The 13,974-nt window shown below is 45.1% G+C and overlaps 1 protein-coding gene across 9 annotated transcripts in view; it reads left to right on the forward strand.

The window, feature by feature from the left end:
• The window catches only part of DEPDC5 (DEP domain containing 5, GATOR1 subcomplex subunit), a 110,145-nt gene that overhangs the window by 74,775 nt on the left and 21,396 nt on the right, over window positions 1-13,974 (forward strand). For 5 of the 9 annotated variants that reach the window (XM_037510960.2, XM_037510958.2, XM_037510962.2 and 2 more), the window contains exons 33-36: window positions 6-71; window positions 10,055-10,209; window positions 11,473-11,550; window positions 12,308-12,440. In XM_037510960.2, the coding sequence (XP_037366857.1) occupies window positions 6-71; window positions 10,055-10,209; window positions 11,473-11,550; window positions 12,308-12,440 (432 nt within the window). The remainder of the gene's footprint in view (window positions 1-5; window positions 72-10,054; window positions 10,210-11,472; window positions 11,551-12,307; window positions 12,441-13,974) is intronic. The other 4 variants (XM_037510964.2, XM_037510966.2, XM_037510965.2 and 1 more) reach the window with 1 other exon arrangement.

The raw sequence follows: 13,974 nt of genomic DNA on the forward strand, positions 1-13,974 counted from the left end.
TTCAGGACGGGGCCTTCTTTATGGAGTTTGTCCGCAGCCCACGCACAGCATCATCTGCCTTCTACCCGCAGGTCAGTCAAACTCAAGGGCTCTGCAGCCTGTGCATGCCTGTCCTATCAGCAGAAACCACGGGTTGGCCGTCTGCTTTAATCTGAACAGATGGAATTGGACTGAAACTGAGTTTGAGGGGTACTTGCAATTGAATTTGGTCTCAGAGTGTACATTCACATCCCTGCTGTTAGTGGCCACAAAGGGGATGGAAATGAGCAAACTAAGAGAACAAATATAGAAACACCAGTGTGCTCCCGTGTGCCCCATCTCTGCCTGGATGCTTTACAAAGTTACCATGGATTTTTTTGCCACATCATGCCTTCCTTTTTAGGCATTTTTGGCCATATGATATGAACAACATGAAATGTGCCTTCTTACAGATTGAAAACTTATTTTTTTTCCCTCTTAATTCTACCAGATAAATTTTAGCAGTATCTAAGGAAGTGGTAAAAAACAGAACAGGGCCTCCCCTGGTGGCGCAGGCAGTTGAGTGCCGCGCTGTGAAGCTGCCCGCAGCCTCTGCAGCACCGGTTCAATCCCGGCTGGCCGACAAGGGTCCCACATGGCGCGGCAGAACTCTCCTGTCGTGCCCGCTGCTCCCCTCAGCAGTGTATTTCATCAGTCTGCCTGTTCTGTTCCCTGCTCTGTCTCTGGTGAATCCTCTCACCCTCCCACGCATCTGGCCTGTACTCTGGTTCTTGTATAAATAAATAAATAAATCTTTAAAAACAGCAACACCACCAACAGAGCAAACATTAATGGGCACACGCTTGGTCAGAGGCTCGTCGTGTGTGACCGAGGCAGGTTACCTTGGCCCTGGACTTCCCTAAACTCAGTTGTCAAATAAAGGGTTTCACCCAGATCTCCAAGAGCCGTCCAAGCTTTATGTTTCTTCAGTTGCTAAGTGCTGAGCACATAGCATTATCCTCACAGTATAATGTATGAATTAGGGAGACATTTTATCTCAGTTTTACAAATGGAGAAATCAAGGGCCTAAGAAGTTATGCTTTATGCAGTAGGGAGTAGAGCTGAGATTTAAATCCTAGACCAACAGGCTTGACTCGTGATCCCCTGCTCTGTAATTAGTATTACTGATTACTGTAAGGAGGCCTCAGGTTCTAGGTGAAGAGAAAGTGGCCCCCTTGTCCTTCGTAGAGGTCCCTAAGTATATGAAATTGACTTCATTGAGAGGGTGTAGGCAAAGTAGGGCAGCCTAAGGAGGATAGGGCTTGGGAGGTTGAAGGGCAAAGGTTATGTGATAAAGCCTGAAAATCAACATGCATTGAGTGATCATTCTCTAGTTACTGTACTGGAAATGAGGAAACTGAGGCTAAAAGTCATTACTTGGTCCAAGGGCACACAACTAGCAAGTAGATGAGGCCCTGCACCATCAGAGGGGAAGGGGTTCGTTAACATAGGAGCTCCCCCTTTCTTAGGAGGCCAGAGAGTGCCTTACCTGTCTGTGCAGGTCTTCAGATGTCTGTGCCTGCTTCATCCCAGTGAGCTGCATGACGCTGGCAAATCCATCAGGATCTGAGTGTGAATTCAACAATCTCCAATCTCTAAGCATGGGAGGCATACTGTTTTTGGTTTAAAACCAACTCAGGTTGAACTTTCTTTTTTATTTGAAGATTTATTTATTTATGCATACAAGAACTGGGGTACAGGCCAGAGGTGCAGGGGTGAGAGGATTCACCAGAGACAGAGTAGGGAACAGAACAGGCAGACTGACTGAAATACACTGCTGAAGGGAGCATTGGGTGAGACAGGAGGGGTCTGCTATGCCATGTGGGTAGCTCCCTGGCCGGCTAGGGATCAAACTTGTGCTGCAGTGACTGCAGGTAGCTTCACAGTGCTGTGCTTAATAACCCCTTGCACCACCAGGGAGGCCCCAGGTTGAACTTTTACTTTCCAACATTTCTTGTGAAAAATTTTATACTTATGTTAGAACATAACAGAAGAAAAATCAGCAGTGCCAAAAAAAGAGAATTGTTTTATAAATACTATAATAGTCCATACAACTTAATATGGTGGAATTTGTAGGTAGAACAAAAGTGGACAAGTTTCCACCATTTGAACTAGCACACAGAGATGAGAAGCTGGAGGAAGCATGTGAAGTTAAAACTCCACCAGCTGTACAGTTAAGAAAAATATATAAACTAAAAAAAATTATATCAACTCATTGGGTGCAGTAAGGGGTCTCCAAATACTTACACATAATTAAATTGTACTTTGTTTTTTATTTTTCCTTTTGCTTATCTGTTTCTTATTTATTTTGGAAAATGGTACATAACAAGATTTGTTTGTTTGTGTCCTGACAGTCAGCATGGAGACTGGAGAGAGGCCACTGGAGTCTGATGATTCCTTTCTGGTCTTGATTTCGCACTGTAGGACACGGCTTTTGGCACATTAATTAACCTCTGAACCTCAGTGTTCTCATTTATAAAAGGAAATAAAAATAACTTCCTTGTAGGCTTGTTTTGAGGATTAGAAATAATACACATTTATTAATAGAGTTCACAGGTATGAAATCATACACAGAACATGTGTGTAATTAAGTTACCTGTCAGTGACACAAAGATAACTAGAAAAGCCCCACATATTTGGAAATTAAAATGTAGCACACTTCTAGTAAGGCATGAGACAGGAGTAATACATGTGAAGGCAACTGGTGCTTGGTATGTGGTGGGCACACAGTCAATGAGCTTGTAGCTGCAAGGAGGCTCAGAGTGACTAAAATTCCAGGTTTTAATGTCAGTTTTGCACATCTGTTTACTGGTGCCTACTCTCTATTCCTGCTGCCTCTGCTGTCCATCCTAATGCCAGAACCAAAAAATAGAGTATGGTGAGCTCCTTAGGAGAAAGGGCCTGCATGTTAACAGGCTGCCTGAGACGGCCCTGGTGTCAGCCTGCCCACCGTGGCACAACTGGTTGTGAAATTTTCGGCAACAGCACTAGACTTTCTGACGTTCAGGTTTCTCATCAGTAGACTGGAACAACTAACCATGTTCTCCTTATAGAATTGCTGTGAGAGCCGACTGAGATGACGCATCTCTGTGGTTAGTTCAGATCCTGGCACGCAGTAAATTCTCCAGACATGTATCTGTGTGGGGAAGTAGGGAGTGGGGAGTGCAGGGTGGGGTTGGGCACACACTAGTGGAGGGGCTTGATTGGCCTAGCCAGCTCTTTCCTCATGAATGTGTGTGTAAAAATGGGAACTTCCACCATTCTAGCTCTGAAATTCTGGGATGACCCTGAGGGACCTTGAAAGTAAGTCCTCCACCTCAGGCTAAGTTACAAAGGTGTTGCCTATGTATTGTTGCCCCTTAGAACAGTTCTCTACTGAGAAGGGACTCCTGTTTGCTAAGGAGGGTGAGATTCTGATTTTGCTAAGAGAAGGAAGTACCTGTAAAACTGAAACAGATAGCAGTATGCAGAGGTAACAGGCCTACACATCCCTACTGGAAAGTAGTTCTTTATGCCTCCAATTCGTCATTCTGACGATAATGAATGTGTCACTCTCTCTGATAACAGAACACTTCCACAGTTTCCTCACCTTATTCTGCTCTCTGGAAATCTATTTTAGTCTTCACAAAGTTCCACAAGAACTTGGAGGCATAAGAAATACTTGGTAATGGGATTTTCCTCAGAAGTCAGCCTGATGATATCTTTTGTCTGTACCTTGGAGCCTGAAGGAACATATTCAAGGAGAGAGGGTCCTGCCACATGAGACCTGAGCTAGTGAGGGTCTCTCCCCTTCTCCCCTGCTGTCCCTTGACCCCCCAGCAGTTACTCTCAGAAGGACACGTGGCTCTTGGCAGATCCGGCTCTCTGTCTTGTTGGATTTGCTTGTGTCTGGGGTCATGCGCTTAGCTCCGTACTTCCATATGCCCCAGCTCACTCCCTAGTTCACGCGACTGTATCTCACCTTGATCCTGCCCCAGCCTCCAGTGTGTTCTCCCTGCTTCCATCCTGCTCTCTCCCCATCTTTTCCAACTGTGTCTGGGATTTACCTTTTGAAATGTAAGTTGGATTGTGTCACTCCTGATCAAATCTATATTAGCTCAAACTCCTATAAGAAAATACTGTAGACTGGGGGCTTAAGCAGCACGTTTACTTCTCACATTTCTGCAGACTGAGAAGTCCAAGACCAAAGAGCTGGCACACTTGACTTGCAGATGACCACCTCATTGTGTCCTCAGATGGCAGAGACTTGGAGCTCTGGTCTGCCTATTGTAATGATGGGACACTAACCCCATCATGGGGCCCCTACCCTCTTGACCTCATCTAATTCTCTCCCAAGGGCTCCACCTGCAAATACCATCACATCAGGGATTGGGACTTCAACATGAATTTGGGGAGCACGTAAGCATTCAGCCCATAACACTTCTTTCCTTTAGGATAAAGACCAAAATCAGTACAATGTCCTACGTGATTGAGGCTCTGCCTTTCTTTCCAGCCTTACTTTTTGCCATTCATCTTCCTCACTCTTGCACTCCAGCCACATATGTCTTTCTCCAGCTCTGCAGACAGCAGATTTCCTGCCACTGTGCCTTGGCATGTTCTGTTCCCTCTGATTGTGGCTGGTTAACTCCCACTCATCAGGTGAATCTCCTGTCACAGACTTGCATAGCTCCAGTTTTCTTTTCAGTCCTTCTTGTGGTTCTACTTTGCATTTGTATGACTGGGATTTAATTAATGTCCATCTTCCCCATGAGACTAAACTCCAGGAGGGCAACTTCCTTGTCTGTGTTGCTTAGTGGTAACTCTCCAGCGCTAACATGGCACTTAGGAGGGCTTAGTAAATACCACCTCAAAGATCCTAGTGCAGGGAGACATACACAAACAAAGTTTATTTAAACAATAGAACCCTTTTTTTCCACAATGATAATTTACACCAAGCCCGGAACTATAACCCGATAAAACGTAATGGGAACCGCTCTGGCTTGCGTATGTGGGAGGATGGGTGGTGGAGAAGGCTCACAGCCCTGTGCAGTCGCACCCTGTGGTAGCCCCAGAGAAGCTGCCCCAAGTTCTGCAGAATGCACTCTGGGGCCATGCCTGTTAGGACAGCAGTTTTCAGCATGCACATGCGGGCACTGAGAGAATTTTCTGGGGAATCCGGCAATTTGACCAAAAGTGGACTTTTTACTCTAATGTGTTTTTTCCCTTTGGAGACACGAGTGAGCAAAAGGTTTCTGTCTCCAGGGCTGACTCCCCAAAGGGGGCTCTCCAGACACACTACTCAGCCTTTGCCCTAACTTAAACCCTCCACCCTCAGGTTCTTGCCAGGAGTCTGCAGCAGGGGCTCACCGAGAAGATTGTCAGTCTATTGCCAACTCCTGAAAATATTTTGGGACTTGCTGTGTTTTAAAATTTTTGAGTTAGTTGGGCATACTTAAAAATCTGTAGATTTTGTACAAAGATCCAGGTTTCTATCTTATGTCACAAAATCAGCTAGACCTTGGACCTGGGTTCTTTCCCGAAGAGAGTCATATGGCCACAGAACAGGCTGTGGTTTTTCCTTTTTTGTTTTATTTTTAATAATCTGCCAGCTGTGCCAATATGTGTCCATCAATTTTTTGTTTTGTTTTGTTGTTTGTAACATTTGCTCTAGATCAGTGCTGCTTAGTGGAACTTTCTGCAGTGATGGAAATGTTCTGTATTTGTGCCATCCAGCACCATAGCTGTAAGTCACACATGGCTATCGAGCATTTGAGAAGTGGCTGGTGCTACCAAGGAACTGAATTTTACTTTTTATTTTAATTAATTTTTAAAAAATTTATTTATGCATACAAGCGCTGGGGTACAGGCCAGAGATGCAGGTGGTGAGAGGATTAACCAGAGACAGAGTTGGGAAGAGAACAGGCAGACTGACTGAAATACACTGCTGAGGAAGCAGCAGACGAGACAGGAGATGTCTGCCTCGCCATGAGGGTTGCTCCCTGGCCGGCCGGGGATCGCACTCATGCTGCCGAGGCTGCAGATTGCTTTATAGTGCGGTGCTTTAACCCCTTGTGCCACCTGAAAGGCCCTATTTTAATTAATTTATACCTAAATAGCCACATATAGGAAGTAGCTATGGTATTGTAGGGCACAGGTCTGACCATTTAAAACATTACAGTTAGATCAAAAAAGGATTTAGATGCAATGATTTCATATTTATCCTACCCCTGTTTTCACTGGATTTTCTTGTATGTTTATTTTGATTTACTAATATGTCTATTAATTAGTATCCTCATCTTATTTTGGAGTGATGTGAGATACTAAAATAGAGATAATCATTCAAATAGGAGGTTAGGATAGACTTGGTAGAAGGAGGCTCTCCCTGTGGAGAGAAATTCAGCTCAGCTGAGATTGCAGAGCCTACGTGGCTGTGATAGAGCTGTGCCAGGTGCCGGGGGAGGCACAGGGAGGAATATGGGACTTCATGGACGTTAGTTGTTCAATGTCTGTTTTCCCCTCCTCACCCCCAGATAGTAAGCTCCATGAGGGCGGGGGTTTCGGTTTGGGATGTTACTCCTTCCTTCCTTGACGGAGCTTTGGAGCTCTTGGAGGTGTGTGGGTTCTGTCTTGGGTCCTTCTCAGTGCCCTGAATGAGCTGGATGACTAGGAACCAGATGCACTTAGCCCACTTTGTCTCCAGTTTAGATTGGAATTAGGGGTTTTGGAAAAGAATACCTCACAAATGAGGTACATTTCTCATCACATCATATCAGGGCCTCCATGGGAGCCACACAACATCATTAGTGACATGACCCTTCCATCACTTAGTGGTATTATTTGCCAGCTGTCTCCACTATGAAATCAATATTTTCCCCTTTCTATTCTCTATGCTTTGGAAGCAAGTCACTAAGTCTAGACCACTCAAAAAAGGGAGAGATTAAACTCCACCTCCTGGAAGGGAGAGTACCTCCCTAGGAATCTTTCTGTAAGGATGATTTTGAATGACCTTCTAAGATGAGCTGCATCCTAGACAGACCAGGCCTCTGGGGGAGAGACTGCCATCCTGCCCATTTAGCCCTGTCTTTTTGGTTACACCACTGGTCTTATTCCAAAATGTTACTGTTGGTGGATTTTTTTAAAGATTTATTTTTATGAATATAAGAAAGTGAAAATCAAAATCAACAAAAAACTATGAACCAGAGACACTTTTTGGGGGGTGGGGGGCGGGAGGGGAAGGATTGGGGTCAGAATGGGGCGTTTGCAATTGTATGGGGGAATATAAAAATAAAATTTAATATTTAAAAAAAAAAATAAATAAAAAAAAAAAAAAGATTTATTTTTATTCATACAAGAACCAGGGTGTAGGCCAAAGGTACGGGGGTGGGGTGAGAAAATCAGAGACAGAGTGGGGAGCAGAACAGGCGGATCTACTGAAACACCCTGCTGAGGGGAGCAGCAGGCAAGACAGGAGAGGTCTGCTGCGCCATGTGGGTCAACTTCCTTTCTGGGAACTCATGCTGCAGTGGTTGGTGATAGCTTGATAGCGCTGAGACTTTAACCTCTGTGCCACCAGGGAGGCTCTCCAGATGGGTTATTGAAATAGGTATAATCTCCAGAGTGAAAAGGTGACTAGGTGGAAGACATTCAGGAATAGAAAAAAAGAAGATAGGACATAAAATGAGGTGTTATAAAGTAGCTAGAGTTTCATGCTCAATTCAACCCTGAACGTCCATTGGTAGCCAGAGAAAAGTGGGAAACATCTGTTCCAGGATTCAGAGTGATAATGAGATAAACATAAACCATAAACATTAACACCAACCATAAGGCGTAACTTTTCCTGGCATTAGTATCTGAGCAAAAGGCCATTCTGTGAAGGCCCTGGAAGATGGACATTGTGTGATATAGCTCAGGGGTCAGGAAACTATGGGGCAAGTCTGACCCGCCATCTGCTTTTGTAAACTAAGTTTTCTTGGGGGAGACTCATGCTCATTCATTTCCATGTTGGCTCATGGCTGCTTTTGTGCTTTTTCGTGCAGAGTTGAGTAGTTGTGACAGGCCATCTAGCCTGTAAGTCTAAAACGTTTACTATCTAAGATTTTGCAGAAAATGCTTGCCAGTTCTGATATAGAGGATAGCTCCTAACACACCCGCCTGAAATAAAACCGCGGGAATCATGCAAATTTCTGGTGACATCCCACAGTGTAGCCTGGTAGGGCAATTCTCAGGGTGCAGTAGAAGAGAGAGAACTCTACTCCAGGGCCTCAGAAGGCAGCACCTAAGAAGCACACTTATGTACATGAGAACTGGATCTATTCCCCCTTAATTAGCTTCTAAGTTAATGTTATGGTATAAATACTGTTCCTAAGTCTTGCTGGTTAAGGGCAGATGGTGATTGGTAATTGTAAGCTGCTTCTTAACTGCATTTCTCCATGTAGTTTTAGTGCTAGCAAAGTCTTGTTCTCATTTCTGTTTTTTTCTTAAATCATTGAGCCTGCTGTAGTAGAGCGTAATCATTCTTTCAGAACAGGGGCAGTTTTATCTGCCAGGGGACATTTAGTAGTATCTGGAGACATTTTTATTTGTCATGACTGGGATGGAGGGAAATGATAGATAATGGGGGTGTTACTGGCATCTAGAGGGCAGAAGCCTGGGATGCTGCTCAGAATCCTACAATGCAGCAACCCACAACAAAGACAAATCTGGTCCCTAATGGTCCCTAAGTGCTGAGGTTACGTATCACGTCTTAGAAGGAGTGCTTTTTACATGATCTGATGAAATATCTAAAAATATAAGGCTCCATTCTGGAAATACTGGTGAACCCTATATAAGAGGGACTAGACACTGTATTTTTCTAGAACTGTTCTGGAAGCCTTCCTGTTCTCTCTGGGTGTTTGTTGTGCAGTGAGCATGTCAGAGCAGTGCCTTCCAGAGCTTTTAAAGGGATAAAATAGAGATAACCAATGTTTGAGGTGAAATCCAGTGGCTGCCAGGAGAGAGTCAGGGAGGTCCTAAGTGGAGAGTAGATAGTTTCTCTTTGGGGGCTGAGGTGGAATGAGAAAGGAAACATTTTACTATGGGAGCAGCATTTGAAATGGCCTTCAGGAGTGGTGGGTTTTTAGCCTGTGGTTGTGGGGAAGGGGTCCCACGTGATGGGGCATGTGGATTCAGCACCCAGGGTTTGATTGAACTGGAAACGTAGAGGTGGGTGAATGGTGGGGGAAGCCATGGATCCTAGGTCACTGCTGTTGGTGCAGGACCCTCAGTGGCCGAGAGGTTGCTTCTTGGTGTGATAGCCCGTGGGGAGACTTGAAAGATTTCCAAGTAAATGAGTGACAGGATCGGAACTGTCCTTTAGGAAGATGAAAAGGGAGGTGATTCTCAGGTCGAGTATTTGGCAGAGAGGCTGCAATCAGGGAAGCTGGGGAGGAGACTGAGAGCCCTCCTCAGCAAGGAGGGCCTGAGTGAAGGTGGTGGGAGGGTATGATTGGAGATGTGCGTGAGTCAGCAGAAGGGAGGCCTCAGGACCAGGCCTCTCTAGAGGTGAAGTTGGAAATGGGCACTGTTAGAGGCCCCTGGGCAGTTGGTGGACGGAGAGTACCACAGACACAGGAAAGGAGGAGGGTGGAGAGGTGAGGTGTGGTCAAAGGAAGGTGCCTGCCCTGATGCGCATCCTTTTGTCTCAGCATTCTCTCTCTCCTCACAGTCTCATAGGAAATGATTCTGACTCCTTGTCCTTTCTCTGGAGAGTTTTCTTTAGTATAAATCGGGCAGTTTGAATCAGGTACTGCAGCTATTACTTTGGTCCTGGGGATGTTCTGTGAACGTTGACTTCACATATGCCTTGCTTTGGAGTGCAGGAATTCCCACTGCTCTGCTGAAGTAGCTACAAAGGAGCTGGTGTGGTCTCTCAACTCCTTTAACACTTTCCACCAGAGACCAGAGGGGAATGAGGGAAGAATAGAGAGGATCGTGTATATAGAGTCTTAAGAGTTTTGTTGGACTTTTGTTGTGTGTGTGTGTGTGTGTGTGTGTGTATTAAGTTTGAAATCTTCTACAGGTGTCTGTGGACCAGACGGCTGCCCCACTGTTGGACAGCTCCAGTTTGGGGATAAGCACAGGTCAACCTGCGGACAGAGGCAGCAGCCAGACATTTGGGAATTCCCAGACCTCAGGAGAACAAGGCTTCCCCTCCACAAACCCTAGTGATAACAGGTGAGCTTCAGAATGGCTGGGCTGTGCTGCTGGGCAGCGTGTATGACCTAAACGCAAGGCTATAGAGTCTGGAAGTTCAGAGTGCTGGATCCAGGTCTTACTTGGGCCATGAGTTTTATCTGGGAGGCTGGATCAGTCAGTTACCAGCACCTGTTTAGTAGGGCTCATGATGTGCGCCCTGCCTTCCCCACAGGATAGCAAAGAAGTTCCCACAGAGACGTAGACAAGTTTCCAGCACTGTGCAGGAGTGGGCTTTGGGAAGGGGTCCCAGGCCGAGCCCACCCTATCACCCAGGTGCCTTGGCATGATGCCTTGCACGAGGTAGTGTGTGGTCATTCTGTGCCCCTTGAGGGAAGGAATTTGAATAGTGAAAGAGTCAATAGTGGGAATTTTAGGGAGATTACACCTGAGGGGATAAATCAAACATTATACAAAAATGAACAACAATATAAATAAATAAATAAAATCATGAAAAACAACAACATTGCTTTAAACATTGAAAAGAAAAGTCAGTGATTGTGCCTGAATAGGGCCATTCTTATGTTGTTCCTGGGTATCCAGGGGAAAAATGACATGAATCAGGACCAGTGACTGAAAATTACAGAGAACAGATTCCATTTCATGATAAAGGACTGACTGGCAATTGGTACTGTGGCAGGGAAACTTACTACATGGAGAAGCTGAGTTCTCTGCCATTGAAATGTTTACATAGGTGGCAAGGGCTCGGGTCTTAGAAGTTCACATCCAAAGTCTTTCAATAATTTTTTTAACCCTGAGATTCTGAAATGTTCCAATGGGTTTTGGATCCACCAAAGCGGAAGAAGAGGCCTGCACTGAGGAAGGAGGTTTAAGAAGCTTCCAGATAAGCACCAGAACTGGCCCATTTTGGTGGGGTGGGTGGTGGTGTGTGCCCAGTGATCTGGGCTTAGTTGCTGAATATTTAAGCATGTTTTAAGGAGCTACCATATTATTGAAGAATTTGAATAGCAGCTGATGGAAAGATCTAAACTCTGGAGTCAGGCAGAACTGGCTTCACATCCAGCCCTGCTGTTTCCCAGCTCTTAGACTTTCACCTTTAATGTATACACCCCCACACCTGTGCCCTATGAGATAGCCTCAGGATGTGACTCTTCACAATTTGCTCAAGTGTTCAGTGTCAGTATTATCCTGGTCTCCAGCTCTGGAAGAAGTAGAGTGTAAGATCTGTGCTCTTGACTATGCATGTGCCCCCTTGTTTTGCTAACCAGTCATTCTGTGTTCCAGCTCTCAGCAGCAGATGGCAAGCTCCTTGACATCATCCTCCACCCTGGTGGAGATCCTGGAAGCCATGAAGCACCCCTCGTAAGTGGCTTGTCTGTGAGTACAAGGGTGGGAGGAGCTCAAAGATACAAGCCATGGCAGTGCTCAGCAGTGTGCTTTAGAAGATTCATACTTGACTACTGCTCACCAGCTGTGAGACGTTAGGCAAGTAACTTGACCTCTCTGAACCTCTGTTAACCTTGTAAAATGGATAACAGGGTTGCTCTAGGAGTTAAATGAAATAATTATGTAAATTACCTAGTATAATGATGGACAAGTATAGGTATTCTCTAAATACCATGTCCTTTCTCTTTCCCCTGTCTTGTTTTCCCCTGTGACACCTCTTGTCCTACCAGTGGGTTTCCTCTTGGCCTAAAGAGAAATTGAAGTTTGGGACCAGAACAGAATATCTGCTCTTTGTTTTGTTTTTTGCTTTTAAAGATTTATTTATTTATGCATACATAAATAAATAAATGGCATGGGTGGGGGGTGAGAGGATTCACCAGAGACAGAGTGGGAAACAGAACAGGCAGACTTAACTGAAATACACTGCTGAGGGGAGCAGCGGGCGAGTCAGGAGAGGTCTGCTGCGCCATGTGGTTAGCTCCTTGGCCGGGGACCGAACTTGTGCTGCAGTAGCTTCATACGTTGCGTCTCAGCTTCCTGTGCCACCAGGGAGGCCCTGCTGTTTGGATATTAAATGCTTTAGTGAGAGTTTCTTCTATTTCATCTTTTCTTTCTGTTCTTTGCCACCATGTACATACCCACCCTGCTCCCTCCCTGCTGTGTTGGAACTCAGGACAGGAGTCCAGCTGCTCTCTGAACAGAAGGGCCTCTCACCGTGCTGCTTCATCAGTGCAGAGGTGGTGCACTGGCTGGTCAACAACGTGGAGGGGGTCCAGACGCAGGCGATGGCCATCGACATCATGCAGGTGAGACAGCAAGGCCAGGGCCTGTGGAACCGTCTGCTCAGGCCCCCCTTGAAACCAAAGCCTGTCTCTGAAGCAGCTGTCCTTTCCAATAAAAAGATCTCCAGGTTGGGGTGAGGATCTGTTTTTATTGAGTGTGAGGCCTGTCTGGTATTGATAAAAGAGAAAGGTTTTGCTTTGAAAGATGTTATATCTTTTTTTTTAATTAATATTTTATATAATTCTTATATCATATTTCATTTTTGCACAATGTATGCATTATCATTTTGGCCATATTCCCCATACAATTGCACCCCCCCTTATTTTGACCCTAGTCCTTCCTCTCCCCTTCTCTCTACCCCCCTCCCAACCGTAGTGTGTCTCTGGTTTATAGTTGTTGATTATGATTTTTACTTTGTATTAATTAGTGAAAGACATTATATCTTGACTTAAAAATCTTGCAGAATTTGTCATATGAACTGAAATCCTGGACAAAATGTGTACTTTTGAATCTAGAAGGGATACCTGTGGAGGGATTCCCAGGGACTGCCCGCCCTTTGACCTTGAGCCCCTCTGCTCCCCTGTCAACACCTCAGTCAAGACAGGAAGCTGAAGTCAAGGCTCTGTCTACCTCAGGGACCTTGTGGCAACCTTGTACTTGCTCTGTCAGAGCCCTTAGCACAACAGTGAAGATTCTATCCATATCTCCTTCGTCTCCCACCAGAAGCGGGAATATTGAGTGAATAACCAAAATACAGAATGATAGTATTACTCCCTTCATTTAAAATGTAAAATCTGAGGCCTCCCTGGTGGTGCAGGGATTCAGTCTCATTGCTATCAAGCTGTCGCCAGCCACTGAGGCATGAATTCAATCCCTGGCCAGGGAGGTAACCCACATGGCACAGCAGACCTCTCCTGTCTCGCTCACTGCTCCCTTCAGTAGATCCATGTGAATTTCTGTAAATCCATGTGTTCTGCTCCTCACTCTCTCTGGTGAATCCTCCTACCCCCCACACCTCTGGCCTATACCCCAGTTCCTATATGCATAAGTAAATTTTAAAAATTTAAAATATATATATATATATATATATATATATATATATATATATATATATATATAGGGCCTTCCTGGTGGTGCAAGGGGTTAAGTCTCACACTGTGAAGCTATCAGCAGCCACTGCAGCACTACTTCGATCCCCAGCCTGGCAGCCACCCACATGGCACAGTATAGCTCTCCTGTCTGGCCCGCTGCTCCCCTCAGCAATGTATTTCCACGGATTTGCCTGTTCTGTTCCCCACTCTGTCTCTGGTGAATCCTTTCATACCCTCCACCCCACTGCCGCACCTCTGGGCTACACCCCAGCTCTTGTATGGATTAATAAAATAAATCTTTTAAAAAATAAATAAATATATATGTAATATAATGTAAAATCCCATGAAAACACTTCATATTCTTTATCAAAACATGTCTTATAATCAAATTATTAAAACCATGCTTGAGAGTAATATCACACTAGCTATTTCTGGAGGGAGAAGATTCCATAGAGGTTTTATTCTT

Source organism: Talpa occidentalis, unplaced genomic scaffold (genome assembly GCF_014898055.3).
Source record: "Talpa occidentalis isolate TD23 unplaced genomic scaffold, MPIMG_talOcc4v2.1 talOcc4.14, whole genome shotgun sequence".
Lineage (NCBI taxonomy): Eukaryota > Metazoa > Chordata > Mammalia > Eulipotyphla > Talpidae > Talpa > Talpa occidentalis.